The sequence below is a fragment of the Dipteris shenzhenensis genome, chromosome 13 (assembly GCF_047967505.1).
Source record: "Dipteris shenzhenensis isolate YYH24624 ecotype China chromosome 13, Dip_SZ_1.0, whole genome shotgun sequence".
NCBI classification, from domain to species: domain Eukaryota; kingdom Viridiplantae; phylum Streptophyta; class Polypodiopsida; order Gleicheniales; family Dipteridaceae; genus Dipteris; species Dipteris shenzhenensis.
The window spans coordinates 18,630,656-18,648,117 of NC_141608.1; the positions used below are offsets into that span (position 1 = coordinate 18,630,656).

General features: G+C 46.0%; 1 protein-coding gene across 3 annotated transcripts in view; it reads left to right on the forward strand.

Moving 5' to 3' along the window:
- Nucleotides 1-17,462, forward strand: part of ATSYTF (C2 domain-containing protein) — a 44,694-nt gene that overhangs the window by 778 nt on the left and 26,454 nt on the right. For all 3 annotated transcript variants that reach the window (XM_087383819.1, XM_087383818.1, XM_087383820.1), the window contains 8 exons: nt 9,343-9,417; nt 9,596-9,703; nt 9,931-9,963; nt 10,136-10,225; nt 10,519-10,644; nt 10,758-10,898; nt 11,015-11,446; nt 11,672-11,806. In XM_087383819.1, coding sequence (XP_087239945.1) covers nt 9,343-9,417; nt 9,596-9,703; nt 9,931-9,963; nt 10,136-10,225; nt 10,519-10,644; nt 10,758-10,898; nt 11,015-11,446; nt 11,672-11,806 — 1,140 coding nt within the window. The remainder of the gene's footprint in view (nt 1-9,342; nt 9,418-9,595; nt 9,704-9,930; nt 9,964-10,135; nt 10,226-10,518; nt 10,645-10,757; nt 10,899-11,014; nt 11,447-11,671; nt 11,807-17,462) is intronic.

Below are 17,462 nucleotides of genomic sequence, written 5' to 3' on the forward strand. Positions count from 1 at the left end.
CAGCCTACACATTATTGCATTGCATAAAGTGGAAACAGGTGTGACGCTTGATAGTCTTAGAATTACGATTATCACTCCATTTAATATGCGTGTCTTGTAATCGAAAATTACGTTTTCAAATTTGTATCCTCCTCGAATCTATTAGCAACGTCTAGCACTCAAATCTATCACTTCGATTTCGTGAAGAAAGAAACACCATCCTATTCATAATCGCCTACATCAAAACCGTATCCTTTGATGATTTTGGACGATTGGCCAAGGCTCACGAAGGCACTTGAAAGCAGTAGACGTGATCCCATATGTCATTCCACAAACTGAACACCGAGAAAGGGTGTTGGAAATCAATGCTACTTAAATCATGTACAATTGGGGCAACACAGGTCGAGGTAGGGAGCTAGCCAAGGGCCCAACAAGGGCCAAGGGTTTGGGTGATTTAGTGTGCTTCCTAACCCTTCTCAGTCATGCGGGTAATCAAGGATCTGAGCTGCCGTCAAACGCCACTTCATATGCAGTGCAACCTGTGCTCAAGCTCATGCCGCGATGCTGCTGACTAGATGCTGATGTAGACTATTATGAGTATTGATGAAGAGCTGAGGGAGGCTGGCTAGATCTGAGCTGATGCCTTCTCGATGCTACTCCTGATTGTGAGATGATGAACTGATGCTGAAATGTGGACTGCTGGCTCTGTTGCGTGAATGTGATGCTGAAGATGGGGGCCAGAAATGCTCTAGGTGTGCTGCATTGAACCAGGATTGATTGGCAGGCCTGTGCTGGAGGGCCAGAAATGCTGGTAGGTGTGCTGCACTGAACCCTGAAGCAATCGGCAGGCCTGGCTGAGGGCCAGACTGTGTGGACTGAAGACTGGAATGGATCCCCACAATGGAGGGCTGAGGCACCTTTCATAGACTTTTAGGGCAGACTGGCTGACCTTGGCTGGATGGTCAACGCCAACAATTGACCTGGTCGATCAAGAGTGGCAAAAAAGTCAACGGGTAGGCTTCTTGACAAGAAAAGCCAACTTTGTGTTCTTTTGGCCTGCCTTGCTTTTGCTAGGCGTACATATGTGCTTTGGCGCCTTTTCTTGCCTTGAACCATTATCAAAAAGGTCCTAGAATATGCTGCAAAATGCTGACTGTGTCACTGCCACCTATGCCTGGCAGTAGTGCAAGTGACAAAAACAGAATCTGAAATCCTTATTTCCACCCAAACATGGCCAAAGCTCTTAGAATTCAAGGTGGGTAAGTCAGAAATAAAATAATTCACTTCTAGAAGTAATCAAAAGTGAAAAGCGAAATTTGTAACAGAGAAAAACAGCCTGAAATTGAATCACGATTTTAGCAGAAGGCTAAATGTGAGAATTACACTTACTTTGGGGCTTGTCCAAGGTGTGGGAATTGAGAAAACAGCAAGCTGAAGCAAAATTCTAGAAAACTGTCAAGCTCGACAGCATAAGGAGGTTATGGAGCAGTAGAAAAGTAAAGTGAAGTTGCCAAAGGGCAAGCGGACAGCAAGGAAGGTGGCGAATTAGCTAGAAGAGCAGTAGGGAGAGGGTGCAAATTTGCAAGGGATAGCAATTAGGTTGCTTAGAACCAATCCCAAACTTTTTATATGCCTTGGGTGAAAATAGAAAGCTTCAAAAAGCTGAGAAAGCACAGAAAGCAGGCGGAACAAGCTGCAAAAAGCTGGAAAAGCGATTTCTAATTGTAATATTTGATTGGCTATTCTAGGTTAGAGTGGTTTTTAGGAGTTACTCTAATCCTTTGATTGGGTCTCTTAAAAAATCTGCCCTTGCCCTGCCCCATGACCCCTCTATCCATGCACAGAATTAATCAAATTATTAGACCTAGAACAAATGCATATCCTAGGTTTGCTAGGCTCATAACTTGACCTAGGCAATTTAGAATTTATTCAAACAAAAGCCATCCTTTAGACCTTACTGTTGCAAAGGTCACCTCCCCATCTGTAAGCCCCCATATGAGGAGAGCATGGGGGCGGTGAACCTAGGGTTTGAGTGTCCGTCACATGGGCATCTGATTGGATGCCATGTGGGCAAGCATCAAAGAGATGGAGGGTACATGGAGCTAGGATGGATCTGCAGCACCAAAAGGCGAAGCAGTAACCAGCACAAGGAACCCGGAATAAATAGCAATCACATGGTGCGGTACAGGCGGGTCAGGACAGCAGGATGTACGGGACAGTACGGTGCAGGACACGTGACTGGGAAGGGCCTGGCAGAGGCGCAGGATGTGCAGGTGCAGATATGGAGCAGCAAATGTGACTGTCAGTGGGCAGGAGGCATGCCTTATATAGGCTGGACCCCTGCCTTGAATGGAGGGCTAAAAACCCTGGAAGTTTGGGCCATAAAAGCCCCGGGCTGTGAGCCCTTAAAGGGCTGGACCACAGACTGGTTGGCCAGTCTGCTGCAGGCTGGTCGGTTTTTTCAGCAAGGCCCTAGGCCTATAAAAGGAGAGGCTCTTGCCTCATTTCAGCATCCAGCAGAGCAGCTTTGGAGGAGCAGACAGGAGCAGCAGATAGGGCTTCCTTGGGCCTTTTCCCAGGAGGTGAAGGAGACCTAAAGAGTGCTGCAGACTTAGTTCCAAGGAGAGGCTGAACCTAGACTGTCTTCTAGGGCAGAAGGTTGCTGAGATCATCATCTTCTGGAGCAGCCATTCACAAGCAGGTTGCAGCAGTGGAACAGGGATCTGTGTGCTGCAGACAAAGCTTGGCAGGGGCTGCCCACCTAGGCTGATTCACAGGCAGTAAGGCTACAGGAGGAAGCTCGGGAGAAGCTCTACAACGAGGACAAAGACGACAAGGCGATGGTGGCAAAGGATTCCGCTAGCAAAGGAAAGGGCAAGCCTAACGGTAGCAAGTCCAAGAAAGACGACTCTGACGACGAGGGGACTTCAAAGAGGAAGCATAAGAAGAAGTGTTTCTACTGTGATACGCCAGGACATTTTGCAAAGGACTGCAGAAAGAAAAAGGCGGATCTGAAAAACAAAAAGGAGTCTGACTCAGATTCAGAGGGAGAGGCCAAAGCAAATGGGGTAATCGAGGAGTTGTTCCTAGTGACATCACCGAGTGTTACCGAGGTCAGATATGTTGATCCAGAAATCACAGTGAGGATGTCTGACATAGAGATGTGGGTCGACGAGGAGTCAGATGCCTTTGTGAAGGTGAAGGACAGCATGGAGCGCTTGGTACCTTCCAGGTGTGTGGCTGTCGACACTGACACGAGGGTAAATTCCATGGAAGGCCCTGGGGTCTCATGGTTAGATGGATGCTGGAGTTCAGAAGGGGACAGTACAGGATTACACAAGCGCTTGGTGGGTGCCTCAATGAGAGTTTGCTTTCAGAGCAAACATTCAGGCAGTACAACAGTCTGGTATGTATTTGATATTCTGCATTTGAGCCTTTATAGCATGCTGTGGAGAGACTCTGCTCTTCATTTGTCTCAGGTGATAAGAGATTGGAAGGAATTGGCCTTCTTCGAAGGCAGAAGGGGAAGTATTGGTGCTTCTTCAAATCTCGGACGCAGATTGCTAGAAGGTGATGGACAAAGAGTACTGAAGCCAGAAGAGTACCTGCTTGAGAACTCAGCGAGAGTTCATGGTCCAGGTTATGTGGAAATATTCATTGGTTGCAGAGCTTGCCAAAGGAAGGACGAGTTGAAACAGACCCTCAAAGCATGGTGCCTGGAAGACTTCAGGTTGTTCACTCATTATGAGGGTGACAACTGGAAGATCGTGACGGCTGGATTGCTCGAGTTTGAAGGCAGGAATGTGACGGAAGATGGTGGTGCCATGAGGTGCTACCAGAGATGGACCTGTGTACCAGGATGGTGTGTGGAAGCGGAACTGGACCTGGTGGAGCAGGAGCCACTGGATGAAAAGCTAGGAAAAGATTTCGACGCCGAAAGGTTCCAGAGGACTACAACCAGGGAGTTACTGGAGCATCGTCATCGACGTATAGGCATAGGGCAGAAGGTTGCTGAGATCATCATCTTCTGGAGCAGCCATTAACAAGCAGGTTGGAGCAGTGGAATAGGGATCTGTGTGCTGCAGACAAAGCTTGGCAGGGGCTGCCCACCTAGGCTGATTCACAGGCAGTAAGGTGGAGAAGAACACACTAGATGGAAAGTCTACAGACGCTCGAGGTGGAGCATGCGGGCTCGAGTCTAGAGATAGCCAGCTGATAGGAGAAGGACCTTGTGGTAAGATCAAAGGACCACATCATTGGTGGGACTCTGGATCTGTCTCTTTTGTATTGTGTCCATAGTTGTGGACGGAAATATATATTTTGGTGGTTTCTCTATCTGGTTGGTTCATTGTCTATTGATGAGTCTGCACACCTATTGTATGCACATAAGTAAAGAAGTTTGTGATTCCACACCCACACCACACTGTGTGAGCTCCTGGGCATTACTATAAGTCTTCCGCTGCGGTACCCTCTATTGGGTATTTTCTAACACTTACACTCAAAAGATTAGGGTTTTGAAGATACGTGATCTTGATATGCCCTCATTAAGCCAAGCATCATTGCCTAACACGCCAAGGGTCATCCTTAAAGCCAATTTAAAGGTGTCAGAAATAAACCATGGGTATTGGAGATCCATCGGGTGTTAGGAAACCCTTGTGGATGTGCGAAGTGTCATTAGTAGTCTATGGCATGTTGATAATTTAGTATCAGGTGGATGGTGATTCTATAGTAAATAGTCAATCGACTCGTAAGTTTATTGACATGAAGTCTACTTCATGCTCTAGCTCCCAATATCTGGTCACTAGATGTGACTATCATGGATATTGAAGATCCTTCTGTGAGAAGTGCAGCGGTGCTGAGCAACAATGGAGAGAAAACAGCAAACACTCACAAAGGAAAACTGAAAACGAGAGGAGCCAAGAGAGACTTGCACAAGGATCTTAGGGAAAACTCCTCAATTGCTAGAGAAAACATCTGCTCTATCTTCAAGGGTCTCGTAATCGAGGGTTATTCTGCCAGTCACGGCAACATTCCTGGATCTAGCATTTAGGTTGGAGTGATTCCGACTGGGGAGGAGATTCAGACACTCGTCGTTCCACTACTGGGTACTGTTTTACTCTAGGCTCAGCCGCCATCACCTAGAGCAGTAATAGGAAACCCACAGTAGCCTTGTCTTCTACCTAGGCCGAGTATTGTGCTGCGTGTTCCACTACTTGTGAGGCAGTTTGGCTCCGCCGATTACTCGGAGAAATCGGGTTCCCACAGACATCTCCGACAGTCATCCATAGTGACAATAAAAGTTGTATTGAGATCCAGTACCACTATATCCAGGAAAAGGTCCTCGATGACGTGATCCAGCTTACGTACTGCAAGGACGGAGGACAGCAAGGCAGACCTCTTCACCAAGCCCCCAACACAGCAGCTGCCTGGCAATCATTCCAGCTTACTCAAGATGATCCATGACCTAGGAGCTGAGAGGGGGTATTAGAGGTGTCATCTCCATGTTCACTAAGTAAGGGCCTTGCTTGTGGGTTTGCCCGCCCATGTGAGGAGAGTGGGGGCCATGTTTGTGGGTTTGCCTGCCCGGGAGAGGCAGAGAGAGAGAGATGGATGCTGCCCAGTCCAGAACAAAGCATGGCCTTTGGGCCTGTTGTGGGCTTGTGCTAGGGCCTACCTATTGCTCCCACTAGGCTGCCATCATGGCACTTGGTAGTCACCGTGGTGCACCTACCAGCATACTCGGCTGCCCCCTACCCTCTTAGTATTGTCTAGGGCTGGGGGTGAGCCTATATATAGGGCTCGTCTCCCCCCATTCGGCATCCCAATGGGTCTTCTTGGGTGTCTGCATGAAGGAGTTCAGTAGACCAATAGAGTAACATAGGTCCAATCTGGTATCGAGTAGCCAAATCAAGGAGCGATATCTACTTGCATCCATTGTATCATTGGGGTCATACTTGGACAATTTGGTACTAGGGTCCAAGGGTGATGAAATGGCACCACATTTTGTCATATGAAAAGCCTCTAGAAGCTCCTGAGTATAACGTGTCTGGGACACAAAATATCCTTCCGCCCCTGTGAGATCTCCAAACCTAGAAAGAAGTACAGGAGATTGAGATGAGTCATCTCAAAAGCGTGGGAAAGAGCCGCCTTGGTCTCGAAAATATGAGCAGCACGACTCCTTGTAATGAACAAATCATCAACATATAGGATAATATGGGCAAGAAGACCCCCTTGACGGAAGATGTACAGATTGGGATTAGCACGTGACCTGCGAAAATGCTTCTGTACAAAAAACTCATCAATTTTCTGATTCTAGGCTCAAAGTGCTTGCTTAAGACCATATAAGGCTTTCTGTAACCTGTAGACCATGCCTCTTGGCTTGGTAAATCTAGGCGGTTGCTCCACATAGATCTCTTGCTTTAAATCTCCATTGAGAAATGCTGATTTAACATCCATCTGGTAAATGAGCCATTGCTCATGAGCTGCAACTGCTAACACTGTGTGAAGAGTGGCCATCCTGACAGTAGGAGCAAACGTGTCATCATAGTCAATCCCTGGTGGCTTTGAATATCCTTAACTACAAGTCAGGCTTCGTGCTTATCCACAGTACCATCCAAGGCATACTTGGTCTTGTAGACCCATTTGACACTAATGATTGAATGGCGCTTGGGACGCGGTACTCACTCCCAGGTCCCATTTCGCTCGATAAAATCCAACTCTTGTCTTTGACGATGTGGGACATCAAGGAATAATTGACTTGAAGTGGAACTACCTTCGAAACGTTTTCCTTATTTTGTCACAATTTGTGATGTATTCCTTTCTCTATACCTTAGACTTATGGATGGTTTGATGAATGGACACTTGTGGAAGGGTATGCCCTTTCGACGGTACACTTCCTATGCACAACCCCTCACAAGAGACATTCTATTGAAGAGACACTACCATTGTAATGTACCCTCTCATCAAGGGTCACACCCTTCACAAGGGGTACACACCTCTTCATGCACATACACTTTGGAGTATACACCTTTTCATGTGTGACTCTTCACTCTCTATATAAGAGAGTCCCAACTGTATGGATGACACACTACAGACACTCAAGCAATACAAATCTTCCTTGTTCTCTGCTATTTCAGTCTCTTTTCTGTTCCTTAGCACATTTCTAAATATCGTAAATCTAGGATTTCTTACGGTGGTATCAGAGCAAATTTCGCTTCCACCTATAGGAAATTCCCCCACCTTCTAGCACCTATTTGATACCTCTACTCCACTAGAAGGAGATCCACGCACGTTGTGCATGGAAGAGATGGAGAGAATGAGCGTAAAATTTTTTAGCACCTACCCCACCTAAGTCATCAATGGCCTCTCCATTTTCCTCACATCACTAGTTGATGTGAATGGACACGGCCAAAATTGTGTCTTTTGATGTGCTTGGGCTGTCCCAAAACCAAGGGATGCACCTTTTTCACCGTTGGACACACCTTTTGATGAAGATTTTTTGACTCCTCACCCAAGGGGCACACCCCATCGTGAAAAAGACACACCTTTTCCTATGGGGACACCCCTCTTTAAAACATGGATACACCCCTTCATGAAAAGGTACACCTATTCCAAGGGTCATAACCCTTAGAATAGGCACACCCTTTGGCACCAAGAACCATCCTACAAAAAGGTACCTAGAGGGCCTAAAAAGGGCAACCAGCCCTACACCCAAGGCCTAACTCTAGCCATGTTTTAATTTTTGGCAACCACCCAACCTAGGCGGCCAAAAACAAATGACGATCTCTTCTTGACGCAATCCGTACGAAAATTCGTCAGGCCTGTTCGCCATACGCCCGCTCTACATCAGCTGATTTGCTGCCTTGGTTTCCAACTAGTCTTTCCTAGCCCAGATCATCAGCCTTTGCTGCCCTCAAATCAGCCCAGATCATCAGCCTTTGCTGCCCTCAAATCAGCAAAGCACAGCCCTCAAGCAGCGCAAGATGCAACGATTTGCTTCAGCCTTTGCCACCGAATTTCTGCTGAGCCTCTCCTGCTTGTGATATGCTCTTGCCTGAGCCAATTAGACCTTGAAATCAGCGGATAACTCCCTGCTTTCAATTGCCCTTACCATCTGCTGAATTTTTGCCCTGATTGGACGCTCAGGTGATGCCAGACTGCTGCTGAAGGTGGCTATCTGTTTCCTGCCACAGCAAACCCTAATTTCGAAATTTGGAGCCTGAAATTGGTCGTCAGCTACCTCGACATCAGGACCCCCTCTAAATCGAAACTGATGCTGTACCCTCTCAAGCCTGAAGCCCACTGCTGGTACACGATTTTCAGCACTAGTCTGACAGTCAATCTTTGGTGCCAGGTGGCCGCCTTTCATTTCTTCTCTGAGGAGGTTCTCTCAACACATCTTTGCTGTCTTTACTCTCACAAAATTACAGCAAATGAACTTTTCCTCACTTAGAAATGGAAACCCTTGATCCCTTCAAGGACACCTCGAGCATCACCTATCACTCAATATCATGCTCAGATTGCACAACCAGCCCACTTTGGAGCCTTTGCATCATGGGTCTTTTGTGTCACGTGCCCTTCCACCGATTTGGACCACATCCTATATCTTCTGCGTGAGGCACCTCAACTTTACTACTTCCTCAGCACAGTCTAGGTTGTGTTTCACGAGACATGTAGATACCCAGAACCTGATATTCCACACATGTTTGCTCTGTCCATCTTTGGAGAGACTTTTACCCCTCAGCTTCAACATCTCCAAGGTACTCTCCACCGTTTTCAGCTCCCAGATATCTTCTTGAGCAGGTTTCACCTTCCCCAAGCTAGTATTTACACTTTGAATGCACTCCTTCTCTTGGATATCCTTCTCTTCCGACAGCAGCTCCTTACCCTTACTCATATCCGTGGACTCTGCAACCAACTCATGTCCTCTCACGAGCAGTAACACCCATTTCGACATCACCAGTGTTACCTCCTTCAGGACCTCCTTTGCCAGATTTCCACGGGTGGTTCCAACCTGCCTCACCTGCCCCATCCAATATGAACAATCTCAAGGAGCAGCCCGGATCTTCCTCCGAGAATGGTACAAACTAGAGCGCAATCTCACGCACCACATTGGTGCTAGAGATTGATGGTTTGACTGATGCTGATTGCCTCCATGCTTTCATCTCAGGCCTAAATCCCTCGTTACGCATTGATGTCCTTAAAGCAAACATCACCACCACTGATGGCGCTATTGCTTACGCAAAGCACATTACAAATTTCCAGAACACAAGGAAGCAGAGTTCTAACAATGTCATGCTTAGCTTGTATTTTCAGCAATATAAATTTGTCAATAAAGAGTGGGAACTGTATTGTGGTGTGCAGTATGGAAGGCATCAGCGTAAAGTACTTACTGAAGAAATAAACAACAGGAGGAAATGGCACATACAGAACACTGCGGTACGTGCTGTATTGGCCAATTCATTGGCAGTTTTTATGGCTGGTGGATTTAAGTAAATGTTTTTTTGGTAGCACTGCTGTTTTATTAACTATTTTTATGAATATTAGTTTTGATTTTTGGTTTCACTAGACTTGCTCTTTTGTCAAGAATGAATTACTAACATCTCTTTTCCTACAGCCTTTGACACCTTTGGAACCTTGTGAGTGGCTAAACAAGTTAATCATAAATCTATGGCCCAATTACATTGAGGCAAGGCTCTCACATCAGTTTGCGGCAATTATGATGGTAAGAGAAGGGCGAGTGAAAAACATTTAATGGCTGAGAGGATCATTCTTTCTTGAATACAATATTTCCCTTGTAAGACTCTTCGAAAAGGAAGCACCAAAATAAATTATGTTCAGTTTCTGTGAAGTCTCAAACCCCAGGGCCCTTATATGCAACTAAAACATTATAGGCTGAGCATGATTGTCTTGCTAAAATTAGCTTCTTTTTTTGTTTTCTTTGTTTTTCAGAGAAAATTCAAGGAAGAAAAACCCAAGATTATTGTAAGTATCAACAATCAATAGCCATTTTTTCAAGAATTTCATTTTGGCTTTGATTCCTCCCCAATCACTGTCCCTCCTATCCCAAAACCCTCCTATTGTAAAGAGGGAGTAAATTTGATCAAACTAAACCAGAATCCTCAATGAACAAATTAATGTGTCTTTTTCCTTGCAGGAAAATATCGAGTTGCAGGAGTTTTCTTTAGGATTAGCACCCCCAGCATTGGGATTGCAATGTACATACTGGATGAGAGAGGGTGATGAGGTTTGTTTCACCATCTTTTGAAGCTTGGTGGATGTTAAAAGCTATGAATGTCAACTTATCATGTACTCAGATTTGTAATTCAAGGTTATATGCAAGGACATCATTTTGGTTGATTGTGTTGTCTCTTTTTAATGAGGAATAGGACATCACTCACTTCATAAGTTTCATTATGACGAAGAATGGACTTCTGTCTATGTGGAACCCCTGTGCATGGTAGCACTTACATTGTTTTTCAAAGAAAAATAATCTGGAACTCATGTATTGAGATGTTTATGCTTGTTGGTGGTTTACAGCAAGTCCTACACACAGGTTTTGAATGGGATACAAATGAGATGAGCATCCTTCTAGCTGCAACATTAGCAGGGCCTATCAAGAAACTTGTACGCATTGTTATCAGCAGTCTTCATGTCAAGGGTGATGTAAGGATTCTTGACAGACTATACTAATTTGCATACTTCATCATGCTCTGGCCATTTCTGCCATCTTTAATTCCTAGTTGGAACCATTATTTTTTGATTCTTCTAATGTACAGCTGCGTATTGTACCAATTCTTGATGGGCGTTCTGTACTGTATTCTTTCGAATCCATCCCAGAAGTTCGTATTGGTGTTGCCTTTGGCGGTGACAGTGAATCATGTCCGTCAGTGGAAGTGCCTGGCATTGCTACTTGGCTGGTTTGTATTACTGACAGACCTTCAGTTGCAAAATATTGTAGAATGATTGTTTTCTTGATAGTTTATTCATTTTTATGCTCATAGCTTCTACTTCGTTTTTGTTTCCTTTGCAACAGGAGAAAGTTATGACTGACACTTTGAATAAGACTATGGTTGAGCCCCATAGAAGGTGCTTCTCTTTTCCTGCGGTAGATTTGAATAAACATGCTGCTGGGGCTATCATATCAGTCACCGTAGTTGCTGGGAACAATCTGGGAGTACCGCAGCATACCTCAAGGCGACAGTCTAATAAAGACTGGGGCTCAACTGGGAACATAAATGAACTTGAGCCAATAAAAAGAGAACATATGGGCAAAATGGTAAAAGTGAGATTGGAACAATTGACAAGAAAAACCTCCGCTTGTTATGAGGGTGGGTCATCACCAAGATGGGATGAAACCTTTGACATGATACTTCATTCAAGTACAGGCACTATTTATTTCAATGTCTATGAACAAGGCTCCACAAGGCATTCACAGCTCAACGCTCTTGGTTGCTGTAAAATAAAGGTGAATCTTGGTACACCAAGGAGATTCATGAATTTGGATTGGAAATGCAAATTCAGAAATTTCTCCTTTTTAGATCTATGTTTGATCATGTGATTCCTGTAAACATAGTCTCTTTTGAACATGTTTATAAGATTTTGTTTGAACTATGTGTGTACTTGGAAGCAATAAATTCTTATTTGCATGGCTCCAGAGTCCAAATTGACGCTGACTTTTCTCTCTGTCCAGGTCAAGTACGTGCAGGATGACTCTACAGTGTTTTGGGCTATTGGAAGGCACAATACCTTCTTAGCTACACGGGTTGAGCATACGGGAAAGGAAGTAACAATGATAATTCCAATTGAGGAAAGCGATTCTGCACAGGTTTTAGCTTATCATTCTTTTGCAATGTGCATGCTCTCTCTCTCTCTCTCTCTCTCTCCACACACACACACACACATTTTGTTTTTTTAAAGCAGATTATTTCATTTAGAATAATGTACATTCACAGCTGTCCAAAGTGGAACAGCTACTACTCAAAACTAGAAGCAGTAATAAACCACTTCTAACTGGGCTAGAGGAAGGTCTCCAAGAGAATGAGCATCTTGGAGAGACCGAGATCCAAAGACAATAAAAAAAAAGGGAAAAGCATCTGTTTGAAATGACCTCAACAGAGGGTCTACATGGTGGAAGATGGATAGAGTAGCCCAGGAACTCACACGGTGGTGTTAGGGGTGGAATTCAAAAAACTTCTTTACTTTGTGTGCTCAACATACATGTGCAAGCCAATCAAAGATATTGCTCACAGGACAGATATAGGACCAACAGTAAATATGCTTCCATCCAATACACAAGACACAACAAGTCTTGAGTCCCACCAGAGTATGGTCCTGTGTCCTTACCAAAATATGCTGTCCTCCTACCTCCGTGGTACTTCTAGATACCTAAGCTTGCATGCTCCTGTAGAGCTTGAGTTGGATTTGTCACTGTGCCTGCAAACACACCTCCAAGCTATCCCTGCCGGACAGCCACAACCCAAGGCAGTGAATGCTGTCAACTCTTGACCTCCTTGCTGCCCTGATGTGTAACTAATGGTGAGGCGCAAGGCTCTTCTGAGTCCTGACTCTCGTTCTCTTTGCTGTCCTGGATGACGTAGACCTCCAAGCTCTTTGATCCCTGCAGTAGCCACCTCCCTTGCTGCACCTTTGTGCTCCTCCTGAGGATGTTGAGGCAGGCTCCAAGCACTACCAATGTGCTCCAAAACTGCCTTGAGGGGCTCCGCTCTTTTTATAGGGTCTGGGAGCCCCCGAAATACCTGACTGGTCAGCCCTACTGGCCGGACCCTGTCAACCGACCCTCCAGCCCCTCTTTGGGTCTGTGGGAGCCAACCTGGGTCTGCTGGCTGGCCAACCTGTTTGGTCAGCCAACCAGCCTGGTTTGGCCCTATATAAGGACCAGAGGCCTGCCCATTGCAGCTCCTTTCCTTGCTCCTGCCCTAAGTCTTCCCTGTATTTGCTGTTTCCTGGCCGTCGTGTTCCAAGTCCTTTTCAAGGGCTTGTGCAAGACCTTGATCCGCTCCAGAGTTGCCGCCATCTGTCCGTGGTAGTTCTGGCTCATCTGTGGACCTGCTTCTGCCCTTTGACACCTGCCCTAGGCTCGTACTATAAGTGCTCCTGTTCTGTACTGTTGCTGCAGACTCCGAGGCTGCCATGTGGCACTTCTGTACAGTCCTAGGCCACCGACCTGTCAGGCCCTTGGTTTGCTGCCCACATGGCAGCCTGTGTGCTGCCCATGTGGCAACCCCAAGTCCATGCTTTTCTGAGCTTGTATGGTGCCCACATGGCAGCCTATGTGGCAGCCACATCAACACTAAGTCCATCTCCTGCATGCTCTCCTCATATGAGGCTTACAAATGGGGAGGTGACTTCTCCAACATTATCCACTAAAGAGTGCTCATACAGTCGAATGGTACGAGCACAATACAACGACCAGAGGGCCCAATAGCAATACCAAGAGAAGAAGTGAACATAGTGAGGCATAGTAGCATGTCTGCCAAACAACCAAAGTTTCTTGCCAAAAGAAATCCCGGGAAAAAGAGCACGAAGACTGATCAGTCTGAAAAGAAAATCACAAGCAAGAAGATCGGTCTCAAAATAGATTTAACACAGTCTTGTTCAGATGCCAAAAGTGATTTCCATGGTCTTGGATCCAAGGCTTTGGAAGCAATAAATGATACGCCTTCTTAGCGAAAAGATCTGCAAATGAAAGGAAGTGTATCCAGAAGCTCTCGATTAAACTTCCAATCCAATAAAGAGAGAGCGGAAAATAGGCAAGGAAGAGTCTGAAGAGGTTGCAGCATGGTAGAAATAATGTGCCAAATAGACCTATGATGCAACCCCAAACTATTAATACTATCTTCTGGCATGTGGAAAAGAAAGAGTGCAACCTCAATCATCTACTGCATCCACCATTGTAGAAACACCCAAATGGTGCAGAAAGTATGCCTTTTGCGACTGTAAATGACCTAAAGGATGAGCAAAGACCCGCTCTGCAAGCGAAGGGTGTTTCTAGGATCAGGAGGCCTACTAGACCAATGCAAATAAGCCAGAAGCTGCTACCAATCAGGAATCCTGGGAGAAGAAAAGGGATAGCCAGGAATATGACTACGAAAGTGCCAAAAAATAACACTAGAAATAGCAGGTTCCCAATGGCCGATCCATACGAAGTGAGCCAACCATACAAGAAGCATAAGAGTCCATGGCTAATGCTGCTCCAAAAAGGTGGTCAAGAGCCTCTCTCTCTCTCTCTCTCTCTCTCTCTCTCTCTCACGCACATGCACACGCACGCGCGCGCTACATGAGAAAAGAACACAGGGAAGAGAGAGGAGGGGGGAGAGCGTGAGTGTGGTGAATGGGGAAGAGAGCGTAGGCATGGAAGCAACAAGGAGAGAGTGGACACAAGACACCAACGCTTGGAAGCAAGAAAGAAAGAAAGTTAATTAAAGTTTGCTAAAGACCGATGGGTATGAGAGAAGTCTGGAAAGGCCCTCAAATCCGTCTTTGAAAAGGCAATGGTATCACCCATGTATCTCATAGTAGACTGGGTAACGGAAGGCGAAGTGCTCCTCTGATTCGACCTCATGTCGCTCACATAATGTGTAGATACAACACTCCCTGGGGATCCCCTCTGCTCAACCACTCTCGATACGGAGTCGGTGTGATGACACATGGAACTGTCCAATGGCAATCCTGAGTGAGTGTGGCAAGTGGTGGATCTGGGTGTAGCCTGGCGGGACAATGAAACCCTCGTCGGAGATACGTAGGCAGTGGTCCCAATAGATGTTGGAGGTATCATAGCCAAAGAGTGTGTTGGTGTGAAGTGTTGGTGTGTAGTACTAGGTGATCTAGTACTAGTTTATGTGTGTGTGTCTTGTGTGAGTGCCACGTGTCATCATGGGACTTATCCCATATGCACTAGGTGCTAGTGTGTGAGGGAGTAGCCTATATAAGGCTTGTACTTCACTTGTCATCATGTCTTCATTTGAGCATTATTTCCTCACACCCTAAGTCTCTCTCTCTCTCTCTCTCTCTCTCCCTTCACCATGTTTCCAACATGGTATCAGAGCCACCTTCCATAACTGCCATGTCACCCTTGCCCGAACCCTAATTCTGCTTCAGCCCTTCTTCCTGCAGCCTGCAGCCACCTCAGCCCTGCTCCATTTCGCCCTGTTTTACCTCCTCCATAGCTACTCCACCTCTGTTTTCTGTCCTTGCAGCCAGATGCCTTCATTCAAGCCCTCTTAGCTAGGCCTATGGCTCCCTCTTTGCTTGTTGGTCAGCACTTTTTGCAAGAGGCGCCTGCACGTGTGGTTCCCCAAGGATGTTTTGGAGCTCTCCATCGCCAAAATCAGGGTTTCTGAGCTGCTGCTGCATAGCCGCCTTCAACATAGCATTTTCGTAGGTTTCCAACACCAAGAACAGGCTTTTATTACTGCTGCTGTTTAGTCGGCCACCCGACAAACTCTTTGCAGCATTTCGAGTCATTTGAGGGCCTTTTCGAGCAGTCTCTTAGCTTCCTGCACTCCTACTACAGCCGATTTTCAGACTAGTGTCCTGCTACACATTTCGAAGCTGTTCTAGGGAGCCGCCCTGCACATTGGTGACCAGCCTTTGCACTTCGGGGTGTCCTAGTGAGCCACTTTGCAGATTTCGGACCTGCTACAGCACTTCAGGCAGTTCTTTCGACCATAAGGGCTCCTTTCGTGGTTTAGTTCTACATTTCGGACCATATTCTTGCAGTGTTTTGATTAAGGTTGGTAGTTGGAGCACCGCCAGCCACCTATCTTTGCCCTTCTTGCATACGTGGAGTCTACTATTGTGTCTTGAAGACCTAGAACAGCCGACTCAGTTGCTGGTTATCCATTTCAGGCTGCAGTCCACTCTTACAAAGCTATTTTCAATCATGACCTCTTTGTCTTCAACTTCTATCCTCGTGGAGAAATTTAAGGGGGAAGGTTTTCCTACATGGCAAACCAAAATGCAGCTTCTCCTTATGCGTGAAGGAGTTTGGGATGTTGAGGATGACGAGGTTGAGTTACTTGATCAACAACAGCAAAAGATTTGGAAGCAACAGAATGCTAAGGCCATTGCCCTCATTGGTCTTTGCTTAGCTGACTCTCTCATCCATCATGTGGATTTCAAGTCAACAGCTAAGCAGATTTGGAGTCACCTCGAGACCTTCTTTGGTAAGAAAATCACCAACGCTAAAGTCTTTTTGACGCTCAAATTTTATGATCTGAAAATGGAAGAGTGATAGAGTTGAGTGATCATCTAGCCTGGTTTCAATCTCCTGTTCAACAACTCTCAAGTTTGAAGAGTGTCCCTGATGATGAAGATAAGATGGCCGTCCTTATGAAGAGTATGCTTGGGATTTCTCGCTTTGAGCACACTCTTGAGATCCTTCGTCTTGCCACTACCACGTTTGATGATATGGTGGCCCTCCTCATTGAGAAGGATCGTCGCAATAAGGAAGCCGCTCTTGCCTCTCCTATTGATCATGTATTTGCTTCCACAAGCAAATGGAAGACCAACAAGAACATTATTTGCAGGTTTTGCAAGAGGGAAGGACACATGGAAGCCCATTGCTTCAAGAAGAAAGCACAGGAACAAGAGAAGCATCATGCCAATTTTCTGGCTGAAGACGAAGCTGAACCTGAAGAACCCGCGGAGGAGATACATGCAGCTACAGCAGAGGTTCATGGTCTCTCTCTTGACGACGAGGATCCATTTGACCAGGGTTGGGCTTCCTATGCTATGTGTGTTTGTGTTGAGTCAAATAAAGGCTCTCAGCCTTGAGTTGTTCCTCTAAATTGAATGTATTTGGAGTCAATAAGAGGTACTTTGCCCTGGGTTGTCCCCCAAAAATAAATGTATTGTCTTTCACTTTGGTTGATGGTATTGACCACCCAGTTTAGAGTAAGGGGGGATGACAAGTGATGGTTTGCCCTTGGCGGTCGCAAGCTGACTGAGAAGTCACTATCACACGGGAGGTGTTGGATAGTTGGACTTGTTCTTTGCAGTATTGTGGTGGAGGGGGGATCGGTCTACTCTTTGCGTGTTGGGTCTCACACTCTTTGCTCTGAAGGGGGGTGTTGGAGAAATCATAGCCAAAGAGTGTGTTGGTGTGTCCTGTAGACTATCTCATGGGCTATCCATAGATGCCACTTATACCTTGGCATGAGCCTTGTAGGCCTAGTTATAGTTAGTTAGGACTATTGGTACAGTTAGTTTATGTACCATCTAGGTCAAATAGGACACTTAGTCCAGCCAGGGCAGTTAACCCTGGGGTTTTGTTATGTTCGCTCTCCCTTGAGCCTCCACACTTCAGTTTTGCAGAAATCTATTACAGCATCTCCCTTTTCTCCATTGTGCTTCCATTGCTTCCAACACCCAATAGTGGTATCAGAACAGGTCGGGAATCCATTGCCTCAGTCATTGACAGCTTTCCCAAGCTGTTTGGCATCCTCTGGAGCCGACCTTTC